At 43.2% G+C, this 15,994-nt stretch overlaps 1 protein-coding gene across 1 annotated transcript in view; it reads left to right on the top strand.

Annotated features, from left to right (window-relative positions):
• The window catches only part of GHR (growth hormone receptor), a 215,942-nt gene extending 203,954 nt beyond the window's left edge, over window positions 1-11,988 (top strand). Inside the window, exons 7-10 of the mRNA XM_090276143.1 lie at window positions 4,238-4,403; window positions 5,959-6,049; window positions 10,441-10,510; window positions 10,837-11,988. Coding sequence (XP_090132269.1) covers window positions 4,238-4,403; window positions 5,959-6,049; window positions 10,441-10,510; window positions 10,837-11,805 — 1,296 coding nt within the window. The 3' untranslated portion in view covers window positions 11,806-11,988. The remainder of the gene's footprint in view (window positions 1-4,237; window positions 4,404-5,958; window positions 6,050-10,440; window positions 10,511-10,836) is intronic.
• Window positions 11,989-15,994: the final 4,006 nt, after the last annotated feature.

The raw sequence follows: 15,994 nt of genomic DNA, 5'->3' as shown, positions 1-15,994 counted from the left end.
CTGCTCACAAGACCTTCATTAAAATAAATTCGTAAGTGACTCCAGGAGGGAATGTGCCCTTTAGAGGTTTCAAAAGGATATTTTGTTAAGTACGTCAGGGGACAATCGAGCTGAGTGGTTTCGAAGTCTGCAAGGAGCATGGTCCTAGTTGATCTCTGCCCTCCTCACTCCCTTGCCAAGTGTATGGGAACTGGGCACTTAGATAAATTCCACATGGCACGCAAGAAAAACAGGATTATCGTGCTGCTCCCAGTAGAACGAATTCCAAATCAGTCTGACCACGGCCGGGGCCCTGGCCCAGCCCAGTGGTTTCTGGCCAGGCGTAACGTCATGACCAGCAGCCGGCACGACCTCACTCCCGGGTTTGGAGACACTGGGTCCTGTCCATTCAGTGAACGGCTGAAAAAGAAGCTGATTTTGCCATTAGAGGAAAAGCTAAATTGGGGGCAGCTTAGAACTGTGAAATCCTGGGCTTGGAGGTCCTGTTTTCAGCATCACTTTAATTTAGATATCTATTCTGTAACCTGCTGTAGCAAAAAAAAGCATGGTGGGGTGCTGAGTCCAACAGGACATTCTACATTCAAGCTGGTCACACATTTCTGCAGCCAGCAGGTACTGAAATAACCACTGTGCACAAGGACGGTGCCAGGTACCCCAAGGGAGCCATCCTCGGAGTGTGAACCAGGGACCCCTGAGGGTCCCAGAGACCATGTCGGGGAGTCCACAAGGTCAAGACTCTTTTCATAATAATACTCAAATGTAACTTCCTTTCTTGGCTGTGTTGAGAGTCACCCTGATGGTGCAAAGCAGTGGTGGGGAGACTGAAGCCACCTTCGTACAAACCAAGGCAGTAACGTGCACCGGGACCACTGAATTCCTCACCTGCAAGCATCGCGGGGGCGGGGGGTGGGGTGGGGAAGGGAGTCAGTTTCACATAAGAGTGTCCTTGATGAAGCTATGAAATTACTGATTTTGTTCCTGCTCGACCTTTTCAATACTCGGTGTGACACGTGGCGAGTCCACATGAAGCCCTCTTGCTGCCTCTGTGGGTGCTGCTGGTGGTCTTGAAAAAAAGCACTTGAATAGCCGGACTGCCCACTGAACGTGCTGCTTTTTGCATGAAACACCATTTGGAGCCCTGGTTTTACCCAAAAGAACTACTGATAAACTGATACATAGTTATTCATATTTGAGTTGGCAAATATTTGGCAAGCATTTCTTGAAAAAGAATTAAGTTTATTATTTTAAGAAAAACAATGGACAGTATTTGTTGCCAATGGAAAAAAACTGAGCTTTCCAGAGAAAATTAGCATTTTGGAAAACTTTCTTATGTAACCATGAACTTGGTAGCTTTGAAGACTTTCCTGTTGAGATCAATGGTGATATTATTAGCAAAAGTGATTTTTTTTATATTGCATAATGAACTGTGTGTACATTTAGGAAATCTGCATAACTCAGTGAACCAGTATTTTCCAAATGACCAATACATGATCTAACCAAAATTGCACATGGGGAAAGGATCCATGCACAGTACTAGATGGAATGATGGAACAGCATCCAAAAGAGTCATTGATAGAGTTTCAGATTCCACATTGCAACTAACCTTTAAGAAAATACCACTTGTTGAGTTTGAATGTTAGTGTTCAAGAATATCCACAATTATCTGAAAAGGTTATTAAAATATCCTTCCTTTTCCTCAAAATATATCTTTGTGAGACCAGATTTTGTTCATGCACTTGAACCAAAACAACACATCCTAACAGATTTAGTTCAGAAGCAGGTGTAAAAACAGAGCCATCCTCCCCTAAGCCAGACATTAAAGAGATTTGCAAAACTGTAAAGCAATGTCACTCTTTTTACTATAATTTCATTATTTTGGAAAGTATAATAATTAAAAATATGTTACCGTAAAATCAACTTATTATAATTTTGAAACTAGCATTTTAATATCATCAGTTTCCATTTCTAATATGGTAAACAGCTATAGGCATAACCCAAATAAACCACACCTTTAGGATTCGCAATCATTTTTAAGAGTGTCAGAATCCTGCGACTAAAGGGTTGGACAAGCTAGAAGGAGCAAGCTGTATATCAGAATGTTCAGATTCACACGTTTCCTGCTCATAGGTTCAAGCCTGAAAGACCCTGGCCCATAGTGAGCTCTAGCCGAGGCACAGGTATGTATGTGTCTTACACCCTGAACCAGGGGCATGGGGCCGTGGGACCCACTCAGCTCACCCTTCAGAGCTGCCTCTCAGCATAGCTCTCTTGCTCTCCTCACCACGTTAGATAGTCCCAAGGGTCAGTTAATGTTTCCTCACCTTTTATGAATGAAGTTATATATTTACGGTATTTATATGTTTGGTCATTTGCAAGGGTCTCAGAGCTGTCATGAATACCAAGGGCCTAGTCGTAAGAATTGAGCCCCCCACCCACCACCAAAAGAAACTCACAATCTAAGTGGTTAGGAGCAAAAATGTCCTAAGCATAAAAAGAAGAGAAGTGTGTAAGTGAAGGGGGGAAAAAAGCTGGTGTTGGTTGCTTAGATTGGATTCATGTTACCGTTTGGCAAGAATTAAATTGGGTATTGTGTCTTTTTTTAATTAAACAGATTTTGAATATAAAAGTAATACTAACGACCATGTAGTTGTGTACACTATGTACCTGCTAAACCAAGTTAAGAATTTATGTTTTTTTCAGGATTTAATGGGTAGCATACAATTACTTAACAGCATATGGGCCACCTTTCACTCACCCCCAACCTTATACCTGAAGATAATGAAGGCATTGTTTGCGCCCCAGGAGTCTGCGGTCTAATACAGAAATCTGAGCAGGGATTACAAGAAGTCATACGGGATGTGTATTATCTGGCAGGATGGACGAGGAGAAAGTGCCAGGATTAGAACTGCAGCAAACTGGCACTGTGGACGGGCCAAGAACAGGCATGCAGGCCGGTGGCCTAGGTCAGCGTGGGGGTGTAGAGGGTTCAGAGGACGGGGAGCAGCCCTGGGCTGAGTCCCTGAGGGCCCCTTTCAGGTTTTGTTATTAGTAAAATCTATAAAGGACAGCAGTGACAGTAACTGAGAAATTAGCCTTGTAAGAATGAAAACATGGGCTTTTAAAATATTTTAAGGAAAATATAAGTTTAATATTCAGAATTCTACCTTTAGAAAAAGCATCTTAGGCATGCAGACATTCCATATATTAAGAAGCTCCTTTAAACGATGCAAGATCACCATCCCATGGACACAGGTGGAAAACAAGATACTTTTTGAGTAGAAACTAACCGAGGTGAAAGGAAATTTTGTTTTAGAAACGGAAGATCCAGCTTCTGACTTAGCAAAACAAACTGAGATCTTATTTATGTGAAAGGTCGATGCTGTTGAAAAAGTGACTGTTCCTAGTTTTTTATAAACAGGAAGATGTTCTACTAGAAAACGTATGAAAAGCACATGGTTTGAATATTTGAGAAGAAAGCTCCCTCATGAATTGAGACTACTTCGCTGGTAGCACCATGTTTCAAAAGTCTAATAGCCTCACCTGCCCTTCCCCAGGAAGGTAAAAGAATATCCCATAAGGGATAAGGGTTGTGGGACCGTGATGTTGATTACCAAGGACCCCAGTGGCTTTTCTTTGCAGGTTTTGAACAGCAAACTATTTTGAGGTGGCTTTGAGTCTTCCAGAACAAGCAGGTTATGTATGAACGTAGTTGCTTCTAAGAGAATTATTTGAAAGTTCGGTTAAGATAACTATGAATTGCCCTAGGACCCCTTCCAGTTCTATGATCGTATGAATGACCACCCAGAATTTCCAAAGGATGACTATAATTCATTTTGATGTGAAATACATTTGTTTGTTTTTTCTTTTCTTTTCTTATGTCTTCATACAAAATTGCAATATCCCGAAGGGTAGGCATATTTCTTTAGAGTTCTGTCATTGGCCGTAATAATTTATTATGCTTTGATCTTAGAAAATCCGACAGCCTAATTCAAAGATAGAGCTGCATGTCTATAAAAGTCTATCAGATCTCTGTTTTCTACCGAGATACGTCTGAGGCCTCTTGGTCATTTAACATAGTGGCCTCGCTCGCTCTTGGAACAGCAGCCCTGCGGTGCATTGGCAAACCCCCCCTGCTTTCCAGAATTCCGTGGGAGGCCCGAGGCAGCCGCTCTTCGCCGAGCCGACGGTCTTGAGTGTTGACTCTCTGACCAGTACGTGTCCTGTTCTGTCTTCCAAGATGGACCCTGTGTTGTCAACGTCCGTCCCCGTGTACGCGCTGCGCCTGGATAAGGAGTACGAGGTGCGCGTGCGGTCCAGGCAGCGGAACTCCGAGAAGTACGGCGACTTCAGCGAGCTCCTCTACGTGACGCTGCCTCCGATGAGCCCGCTGGCGTGCGACGAAGGTAAAAGGACACGGTGGCCGTGGCCGCCCACGTGGCCTCGGTCCGTATCCGGTGATGCATTTGGTGCCCTGCGCGGTGAGGGCGGGGGCTGGACCGGGACGCATTAGCATCTCCTTGGGGGTGAGAGGCCCCTGACTCGCGCTCCGGAACGGGCGTTCTCCGTTCAAAAGCAGGAGGGGGATTTCATGTTGGAATTATTTAATTCAGAAAAAGTCCTGGAATAAGGTACAAGTTTTAGAGGGGTTATCGAGTTATATCTCTAGATATCAGAATTTCAGGTGATTCCTTATATGTTTCTTTAATTCTAAAATGCTCTACAATGAGTTGGTTGCATTTATAATCAGAAGAAAATGTTAACATGGTTTTTTTTTTAAACTGACTTTTCCTTCCATGTTAAAAAAAAAAAAAATAGAAAAAAGTGAAGCACGTGCTTTATATTGTGCTCCCGAATGTATCATTGATAGAAAACTATCAACACCACAGGAGACCAGGGGTGCTCTGCCCCCAACTGATTCTTTCCAATGCCCGTAAGATCTCCCTCGGGAATGTGAATAACTGAACAAGAAAATATAAATGAGAAAAGAATATTACAGTCTAAAAGCCTACTTTTTTTTTTTTTTTTTGTCTTTTAAAAAAAAATTTGGTATCTATATGAGATGATAATTGTTTTTTTTTTTTTAAATATATTTTATTGATTATGCTGTTACAGTAGTTCCAATTTTTTCCCCTTTACTCCCCTCCACCCAGTATCTCCCTCCCCCAGCATCCCCCCCCAAGTCCATACCCATGGTTCGTAAAAAATAACTATCCCTACTTTTAATCAAGCAACATTAAGGTGAATTTCACCTGTCCTTTTTCATTAAAACACGGTCCATCTTGCCAGTGTGGTAAAGAAGACTGGGAACCAGCTGCCGGGCACTGGTTTTTGAGGAATACGATAGAAGATTTACAAACACATTTCCCCCCACTTTGCTACAAAGTTGACTAAACTCTGAAGGAAGAAGCCCAGTAGCGACCCTCTGTCCCAGGAGGCTTTTGAAGCTGTACAATCATTGTGCTGCATGTCTAAAATGCTCCAGTCATGATTCAGAACTAAAAACTCTGCCCCCATTTTTTGATAGCTCCTCAGTCTGGAGGATTAAAAAAAAAATTTTTTTTTTGTTTTTTAATCACCACAGCTTTTTCAAAAAGAAGCCAATTAGATGCTATTTAGGTGAAGTAGTGTGTAAACCAGCTGGACTTGGCTCCAGAGAAGAAGCCGTTGGTGACCGCCCTGATCACACAGGATGCGGAAAGCAAATACTTATTTTTTTTCTTATCAATGTGGCTTGTGCTTAAGCTGTATGCTGGTTCTCTCTTTTGATTGTTTTTTAATGTAAAAGGATTTAAAAAGGTGTTCTTGGCCCAGAAAACACTTCTCAGCCATGGCCTTCTGTTTCAGTGGTTATCGGGTGAAATCCCTGACTTCACCAGGGGAATACAAACGAGGCAATATTCAAGGTCAGTGTCACCTCTCCATAATCCTGTGAGTGAGGTGTTGTCTCGTGTGTTTCAGATTTCCAGTTCCCGTGGTTCTTTCTTATCATCTTTGGATTATTCGGGCTAACAGTGATGTTACTCTTATTCATATTTTCTAAACAGCAAAGGTAGGTGTGAAATTATCTTAACATTTTTACCAGTTGCTTATATTTCCCCATGTGTTTCCATTTGTTATTTCGTGTTTGCTTCTTCGAATTGTGAGTGAAAATTTTAATTAATCCAGGAAAATGTTATCTCCAGTTATATATTTACCACCTTAGTGTGTGCATCAAAGAGAATTCGCGGGTTTTCGTTCTATCTGAGACATTGTGTATGACAGCGAGAGGCTAGGGTCTGACTGCACAGCTCCCTCCTCACCTCTTCAAAGCCCTGACCACGTTGACACCTTTATTTGGGACCCTAGGTAGCACTAAGCCTTTGGCTGTTTGACAAGCAAAAGGAGGTGGCAAAGTAAAGCCACCTAGATAAATCAATCTAATAAAACTTTTTCAGACTTTCTATGCTGGCAATTTCCAGTTTTGTTAAATTATTGGGATACTTACGATTTGCTATTTCAACTGCATTTGTCAACACACCTACAATTCTTTCTAAGTTTGAAGAGATTCCTTTCTGCATTTTGGAGTTCAAAACGAGGATTCCAGGTATTATTCTGCCACTGTGTTCCCTCCTGTTTGAGTCCCTTAACCAATTTGGGCCTCCGTGTTCTCATGGGCATTGTGTTCAATTATGCGACCATTAAATTTCCCTTGAGTTGTAAGAGCTGTAATTCTCTTTTTCTTCCTGAAAGAAACTCAGTACAGACTCCAAGAAATTTTAATACAAAATATAGGTAAATTATTGGTACAGATCCCCAGCTTTCTTATATTTAAAGTATTTTTAAAGTCCCAGGAGTGCGTCTTGCCCCTTCACCTAGAACTAGGGCCAGCCACTCCCAGCTTGCCTGGGACTTGACTGAGTGTTGCACTGAAAGTCTCATGTCCCGGCAAATCCCTGAGTTCCAGATGGCTGGTCACCCTCCCTAGCGCAGAAGATAGGTTCTCCAGCAGAAGCCAAGAGAAGCCTCTACAAATCAAAACATGGTTTCTGTGACCATACTGTAAAAACTCTGTAATTTGTTTTTTGAAGCTGGATGGCATGTGCCGACATCAAAACAGACCCGTAGTAGACAGACAAGTTCTCAGAAAGCTGGAGTTCTGGAGTGTCGAGCATGCTCACAGTGTCCCGGTGAATGTAGGAAGGGTTATTGCTAGCAGAGCGTCATCTCCAGTTTTATCAAGTCAGCCAACGGGAAAGCAAAATTCACCCTGCAGAATTTCATGTTTGTCCCTAACTTTGTAGCAACATATCTGTTCTACAAACACAACTATTACTGGTTTGGGGAAAAGTGAGTTAAAAAGTAAATAAATTTTTAGAACTTTAAACAATTTATATATTTAACTAATACCAACGACAAAGGAGCCAAGTTATTTTGTTGGTTAATTTGAATTCATTGATCTGTACAGTTGAAGGGCTAATTTATATATAACTGCAGCTGATAAAACCACGATATATATAAAGTGATTTACTCTTAATATTAGCTGTCGATTTAGAGTCATTGTGAAGCCTAAATAAATTTGTAATGTAGTTTAAATATATTAGCTTATAATGTTTCCAAGAAAAAATAATACTCTCAAAAAACAGCACTTCGAAGAAAATAATATATTAACCTCTGTCTAAAGAGTGTGCTCTATGAATAATGAAGTTCTCCACTCTAAAGCTTAGTCAAAATCACCAAATTGTGACATGTTTAGAAATCTTTTATGTACTTGCAAACTTCCTGTGCTAGAGTAAGTCTAGAGTAAGTTCTCTGTGGAAAAGAATTCACTTTTTTCTTTCATTTGCCCATAAAAAAACGCTTGTCATTGTCTGAATGTTCCCATCTTAATGGAAGCAGGAAACGGTGGGAGGTGTGTGCCAGCAGGTACAGCACTAACGATTAAAACGCTCATTAGGAGGGGGCAGTGTGTCGGCGTTCCCAGAACCTTGGGGCAGTGAAAGGCTTCCACCGCCCCCCCCCCCCGCCCCAATAGCCCTCTCTCCCCCTTTGCTTAAAGTTCTGTGAGTCCACAATCCAGGCACTTCTTTTTCTTCTAAACCCAGATAATTGAGTCACCTCTAGCAAAACTTGTCATTTGAGTTTAAATAAAGTGATAGCCAAGGCACAAACATAGTTTCAGGCCCAAATTATCTTGATTCCACGCTCTGTCGTTCCCACCCTGTGACGCACACCCAGCCTTCCAACGGTTACCAGTCAGGAAAGAAAGAACAGAATCAGCATGAAACAGAAGCGCAGGCGGAACGCCAAATTCAGCCTGCAGGTCCGTGTTTTCTTATTTGATGGGGTTTTGATTTTGAAGTAAACATGTATCTACCAAATGTTTACGAAATAGGGACTTTTCACACAGCGACTCAGATTTCCAGGTTATCTTTAAAAACTGAAAGAGCCAGCGACACCGAGTTGATGGTACTGCATGGCAACAGGCGCTGAGGCCGGGGAGGCGCTGCCCCATTAGGGAAGGGCGTGGCGCGCATCCTCTCGCTTGTGGTTGTTCCCATCCCTCCCTCTGGCATTGTTTCGGTCACTTGCCTGACCTTCCTGGGCTGTCAGGGACACAGGATGGGGCGCCCTGGCGGCAGGTCACCCACAACTCCTAGGAGGCAAACTACCAACACGTGCCCAAATGTGTCGCCCTCTTCAAAAGAGAGAGGTGCTCGCACAAGTCCAGCACGGGACATTTGGGGACCTTTGCATCCTGTATGGTTTGAACGTTGGAAATACTCATGTAGCGATACAGAACGAGTAAGAGCAACATGACAGAAGGCAAAGGCTGAGTTTTGGAGTCAAGTGTTTGGGATTTGAGCCCCAGCTGTGCCAAGTAGCAGCACATGATTTGGACACCTTCCTTAAATCTCTGTCTCTTCACAAATAATGTCACCTCCCTCCCTGGCGGCTCTAAGGACTTCATGAAATGTTCAGCGCTGAGGCTGGCAATGTGTTTATTATAATTGGCCGACAAGGGCTAAGTTTTTAGGCCTTCTGGGTCATGCGGTCTCAGTCATAGCCACTGAGCTCTGCCACCGTGCAGGCAAGCAGCTGTAAGCAATACGTAAACTAATGAACGTGACTGTGTTCCAATAAAACTTTATTCACAAGAAAACACAGTACAGACCGGGTTTGGCCCACGGGCCATAATTTGCCGACCCACAGTTTAGTGCAAGATGTACCTCACAGTACCTCCTTTATCCGAGGCATTCAGAAAATGGTAGTTATTGCTAGTAATGTATATTTTTTTCTGTATTTTTTTACTCATCAGTAACAGTTTGCTTTAATACTTGCCCCACTGTTCATCCTAATGGAGGCTACTCAAAGCCCCTAATAAAATGGAGTTTGGCATATTCCTTGGGTTAGGTGAAAAAGCAGTGGACATATTCAGGAAACGCATTCCCTATTGCATAGACTAGGCTGTCCATTCAGTGAGCAGAACATCAGCTGATACCCCAAATCAGGTTGCCAATCCTGCCCAGTAGTGACGTCTCTGACTCTTGGGGGTTTTTAACAATAAAATCAGTTGGTTGGAATTTTTACTCTCTGAGCTTTTTTCTAGAGCGACACTGTTGATTCTAAAACAAACTCAAGCTACACTAGTAATAAGATAAATAAATGATGTATTAAAATTTACTTAACAAATGTTTGTTGAGTGTCTCCTGTGTGCCAGGAATTGTTCTGAGTGCTGGTGATACAGTGAGGCACAAAACAGGCAGGACAGACATGGAAATGAATTATGGTCAAAAATGATTTAAATATTTGGAACAGAAAGTTCTAAGTGTATCATAGAATTGTGTATATAAACTCATACTTATTGATTAGAAATAGTTCAAATGTAGTCTTTCCCACTGAAATGAACCCTGCAGCGACACAGTAGTTAATGAGATCATCTTATATGATTTTATAATTAAGGGGAGCTACATGGTGCAGACTTACCCAGTGTACCCTAATTTGGCTCCGTGTGGATTGGCCTGCCTCCCTCCTTCCCTCCCTCCCTCCCTCTCTTCCTCTCTTCCTTTTCTCTGCAATGTGCTGGTGAGACACACATTAAAATTACCTTTTTTACAACTGAAACGGAAATTGACTTGAGATACAATCAAATTTCTCCCTCCCAGATACTAATGCTGGCTGTCAATAAAAAAAAATTAAGAAAAAAAAGGAATATAGGAATGCCACATTTTATTAAATTGACTTCAGTGAAGGGCTATTTGTTGTTGTTTGTTCTTTTTTTCTTCTCTAGTTTTTTCCGTATCATTTACTGCTTAATACTGTCCTTTTTCTCATATTCCACTTCTAAAGTATCCAAATATTTGAAATAATAATAGTACTGCCAATATTTTATTTCTATCTTTTGAAATAAGAGAATGCACAACTTTTAAGCTATTTCAAACCAAAATTTTAATTGTCTTCAAGGATTAAGATGCTGATTCTGCCCCCAGTTCCAGTTCCAAAGATTAAAGGAATTGATCCAGATCTCTTCAAGGTAATTAACAAATTACCTACGTTATAGATAACACTAATTAAATGATACCTGAAGAACATTGTCCCGTGTTGAGAGCTTTGGCAAGCTCTATGTCATGCATTCCATTTTTTGTACCCCTTCTGGAGAAAATTTTTTTTTAATATTACATCTCTAAGAATTATGTCTTATATATTTAAAAGTTCTTCACGAACATGTACTTTTCATTATATGGTTCTGTCACTGTTCCTTTATTATAACCATAATTAGTCTCTTAATGTTATTTGTCAAATCACTTGGCCATTATGAGTTTCTTTTCATAGGTCTTCATTTTTCTTTCTGTTTCCTAGAAAGGGAAATTAGAAGAGGTGAACACAATCTTAGCCGTTCATGACAGCTATAAACCTGAATTCTACAATGATGACTCCTGGGTTGAATTCATTGAGCTAGACATTGATGATCCTGATGAAAAGACTGAAGGGTCAGACACGGCCAGACTCCTGAGCGATGCCCACCAGAAATCACTTCCTGTCCTCGGGGCGAAGGACGACGACTCTGGTCGTACCAGCTGTTATGACCCGGACATTCTGGAGGCTGATTTTGACGCCGGTGACTTGGGTGATGGTACCTTGGAGGTCGCTCAGCCACAAAGGTTAAAACGGGAAGCGGAGCTCTTGTGCCTTGACATGAAGAATCAAAACCACCCACCTTTCAGCGATGCGCCCCCCGCTTCTCAGGAGCCCCGTGTTATCCTAGGAGAGAACAAACCCAGACCACTTCTTCTCAGTGAAACTGAGTCAGCTCATCCCGCTGCCCACACCCAGCTCAGCAATCCAAGTTCACTGGCAAACATTGACTTTTACGCCCAGGTGAGCGACATCACGCCAGCAGGGAGTGTGGTCCTTTCCCCGGGCCAAAAGAATAAGACCCGGGTATCCCAGTGCGACCCGCACCCCGACTTGGTGTCGTTCTGCCAAGCAAACTTCATCATGGACAACACCTACTTCTGCGAAGCAGATGCCAAAAAGTGCATCGCAGTGGCCCCGCACGCGGAGGCGGAGTCGCGTGCCGAGCGCAGCTTTAACCAGGAAGACATTTACATCACCACGGAAAGCCTTACCACTACTGCCGGGGGGCCTGGGGCGGCAGAGCGGGCCCCGAGCTCGGAGACGCCGGTCCCAGACTACACCTCCATTCACATAGTACAATCCCCGCAGGGCCTCCTGCTCAACGCCACGGCCTTGGCCTTGCCCGACAAAGAGTTCCTCTCGTCCTGCGGCTACGTGAGCACAGACCAACTGAACAAAATCATGCCGTAGCCTTTCCTCGGTTTCCCGTGAGCGAAGTATTTAATGGCGAAGAGAGCGTGGGCTGGGCCATGGATGCTTAAACCAAAACAATGTTTAAACCTTTTTGAGCTGTGGGGGGTGGGGGTAGGGTGGATTCTAAATGCCTTTTCCTGAAATGTTGAAACATGATATCAAAAAAAAAAAGAAGAAAAACACTTAATCTGATAGCTATTCCTGTTGTGAATTGTAAATATTTTAAAGAATTGTCTCAAAGACCGTTTAGCGGCAGTGATTGACTTGTTATTGTGGGTGTTAATTTTGTGATGCTAGGCATTGAATGGCTGTGTTTTTAATGTAGAGTAAATCATGCTTTTTGAAAAAGCAAACAATCAGGTGGCTTTTGCAATTCGGAAAATCGAATGCACAATATAGCACAGGCTTATTTTATTTTATTTTATTTTTACATGATTGGGAGCTACAATTATAGGTAAGAAGATAAAAATAGTTTGGATATGTAAAATTTATTTTGGCATAAAATTGATGAAGATATTTTTCATATTTACACTTCAAGCATGGCTGTTTTCTATCACACGACCCATGTGTGCGGAAGGGCATGGGGACCCGTCTGAAGAATGTATCCGCAGCCGTCTGAAGCTGGTGTAAGGCTTTGGTCAGCACACCTCGCGAAAACATACAGACAAGTTAGTTTTTTACAAAGCCATTTTGTACCTCCCAGACTCCTGAAACACTTCTGAAATGATTGTAGTCACCCAAATGATTGGAACATGCTTATCTGATCTGAATTTTTTTAAACCAATATTTGATCATTTAGAAGTCTTTTAAAATGTTTGCACAGGCCAACTTATCACGACCCAGAAAACAAGCAAAGAAAAAAAAACCCTTTCTTGCCCAAATTTCTGTTCACATCAGAGCGCCGCACACTAAGCGAAGCAGAAGTCACACTGACGAGGAGACCGAGGCCGGGCTGCGTCGCACGGGCACTGGGTGTTTCACGCGCGCAGATCACGAGAGGAAAGCCCAAACCTCTACAGCAGGCTCGCTGCAACCACAGCCCGGAGCTCTGTCATAGTCACCAAAGATGGGAGTAAGATACAGGAAGCATTGTGTAAGTCGAAGCAGGTCGTAATGAAACTAACCAGGTGGTGGAATGAAAAGCAAGAAATAGGTTTTGATGTCACAGCATACGGACAAGCACATACTCGTGGTGTGTGGTCATGAGAAACAGAAGAAACAGGATTTTAAATCTCCACAGATAACTCAGAGGTTACTCAGACCCACAGCACAAATGACCTTCCTCCCGAAACCTTGGATAGGATTTATTTAAAGTAGTAAAAGAAGAAGTTTCATCATTTTTTTATTTCCCCTCTGAGTGGAATGGCCTCAGAGCAGGTAGTCAGCAGGAAACCAAGGGGCCTGAGTCATTTATGAATTATTGCCCAATCCCTTAATAACCTAAGCATCATTCTTAGGAGCATCGGGATAGCTTCCCCAAGAGGTTGATCAAAAAGAGAAGACTCTTATCTCACTGAAGAATACTTCTCATTTTAAGTATTTTTTAAAGGTGAATAAAACTTTAAAGTTAGCTTTACGTTCAGTAGTATTTGCCATTTAGCGTAGACTTTTTTAGGAAATAAACCTAATGGTTGGTAATTTTGAGTTCCCTCTTTCTTGCAAGGACAGTGAAAAGCTCTAATTGGGTGTTTCAAGTTCAACATGTTCCTTTGTAATAATAGATGTTTAATAGACTCTCTGCTACTTTGCTGCTATGGTTTTCTCTAAGAGCTACATAATTTAGTTTCATATAAAATTTCATCGATGTAGAGCCTAATTCAACTTAAAACTGTGTGTTTGGGAAAACTATCTTACTATTTCACAATAGGCTGACAACATTTCTATCGCCAAAAATAGCTAAATACCTCAATCAGTCTCAGAATGTCATTTTGGTACTTTGCTGGCCACACAAGCCATTATTCACTCGTATGACTAGTCGTGTCCTGCAGTTTATGTATTTAACTTTCCTGATGTCTGTGGATTTTTTTTTTCCTTCAAAGTTTAATAAATTTATTTTCTTGGATTCGCAATGGTCTGTCTCTTGTCAAACACGCACATGCGAAGCACCCTGACCCCGACCGTACACTGTGACTCCTTCCAGTTGTAAGGAGACCTCGACGTGTTTGGCTTTAAAACACGCGGATAGCAGGAGTGGGGATCTTTATCATGTGCTGGAATATGCAGGCGCGGAGGACACACGCAGCCCCGGATCTGTTTGTGAGGAAGCAGGAGCCGGACCCAGAGACGTCCTACTGGCCTGCCTGCCCCATGCCATCTGGGCCCTCCATGTCACGTTTTGGATGCATTTCAGCTTGCCTGACGTGTGGGGGGTGTGGGGGGGGGCGCTGGAGAGAGTGCTTGAGTCTTTAAGCTGCATTTAGGTAATTTCTAGCTCGAGCATGTCACCTGGCGGAGGGAATCAGCTCTCCTGCTACCAGGCACACCTGGGCTCCTTGTCATCATGGGAAGCAGATCGGAAGTCAGGCCTGGGAGGGAGGGAAGCCAGGAGGCGCCAGGCTCCCGGGCTGGCGCGGGGCCCTGAGAAGACCACTGAATGATTAGCTATTGCTTTAGCGAGTGGGATGCAAACCGCCATGGCTTCATAATACGGGAGGGTTTACATTCAATACAGAAGAACGTTCTCCGCCTGCTGCCTCTGCCTTTGGAGCCGCCATGACCCGAGAGAACCGTGGGAGCAGCCTCTGTGTCCTGCTTGCTTATGTGGAAATATAGTTTGGAACATGAGGTCTCTTCTTTCACTAAGATTTCGAAACACATACCGCTTCAACGTCCACAAAACAAAGGGTCGCCATTTTAGGCATCAGGTATTTGGTTCTTACATAAACAAAACCAGTTTATCATAGAAACATCTGTGGGTGCTTTAGGGAATCAGGCGTGAAGGGAAAAGCCTTTTTCAGAAGATTAATGTCACATTGAAGATGGTTACACGTGTTCCTACCTTTAAACTTCTCAAGGGTTCTAAGACCTACTAACACTGAAATCTATATGTTGCGATATTTACTTATGTACCTAGTTTTATACCAAAATACGAAGTGCCTTTTCATGTCTCCTGCTTAGGGTGAAAAGTAGGGGGGAAACTAGACATTGCTTAAACCCAGACTCTTTAGTGCGGAATTCAAGGTCCCACAGAATTTGCCCAACCCTCTTCGCAGGCTCAGCAGGTAAGAGCTGAGCGTAAAGGGCACAGCTTCTGGAAAAGAGCTTGACCTTGGTTAACGTTCCAGCTCTGCTCCCTCGGACATCTCATAAGAGTATTACGTCGACTCTGTTACGCAGGCAAGATTGCTCATGTTTAAAATGATCTTTGATTGGTAAATTCCATCTGGGTGGGGAAGAAATGCTAAACACTGGGAGAGAAACCATGTTCGTGAGGAATATGGTGACCCTGGTAATGGAGCCTTTCCCCTGCGGGGACACCAGAAGTGATGCCTGTGAGGTAGTAATAAGAGCTGTTGGCATGGAGCTTCTAAGCCAGGGGGAACTCCTTTTACTGCCCAAGGTGAGATTCCTTCCTTTGCACCAGCGCTGTCAGCTGGGCAGGAGAGGGAAGAAAACACCGGACAGCTGTATAAACAACCTGCATGGGCTGTTGCCATGACTACAAATAGACAGCAGAAAGCCCAGGGCTGCCCTGCCCTACATTTTCCTGAGTGGACTGGGGCCACGAGGGTCTGGGCTGTCTGGGAGGGGTTTACTTAAACCTAAGAAGATCCTCTTGTGGATATAGCAAGAGACACTTACAGCTCCTTGAACAAAGCGTGTGCCCTCCCATCTTTGTCCTTACTCCCATCTCCCCGACCTGAAAAGCTCCCACTTACTAACGCTGCCTGCTGAAATTCACCTCTTCCTTCACGGCCCAGCTCCAATGTCCTTCAGGAAGGCCCCCCTGATTCCCTCCAACCTTAAGGGACCTCTCTGTCCTCTGCACTTGACAATGTATTGGCGCACCTGACAATGCCTAGGATGGGTTTGCTAACGGGCCTTCTGGGATCTGGGACACAGCTGTTCCCTGAAAGGTTCTTAAATGAGGGGTTCTGTGTGATCAAAGGAGTTCGAAAATCACTTCACACCACCCTTTCCTCTGGGAGAGCCAGAGGACATGGTGATGCTTCAAAGCTCCAACAGT

Source organism: Furipterus horrens, unplaced genomic scaffold (genome assembly GCF_987537825.1).
Source record: "Furipterus horrens unplaced genomic scaffold, mFurHor1.1.pri manual_scaffold_5, whole genome shotgun sequence".
In the NCBI taxonomy this organism is placed as follows: Eukaryota; Metazoa; Chordata; class Mammalia; order Chiroptera; family Furipteridae; genus Furipterus; species Furipterus horrens.
Note: the sequence above shows the minus strand (reverse complement) of the source record. Positions and strands in the feature narration are given on the sequence as shown.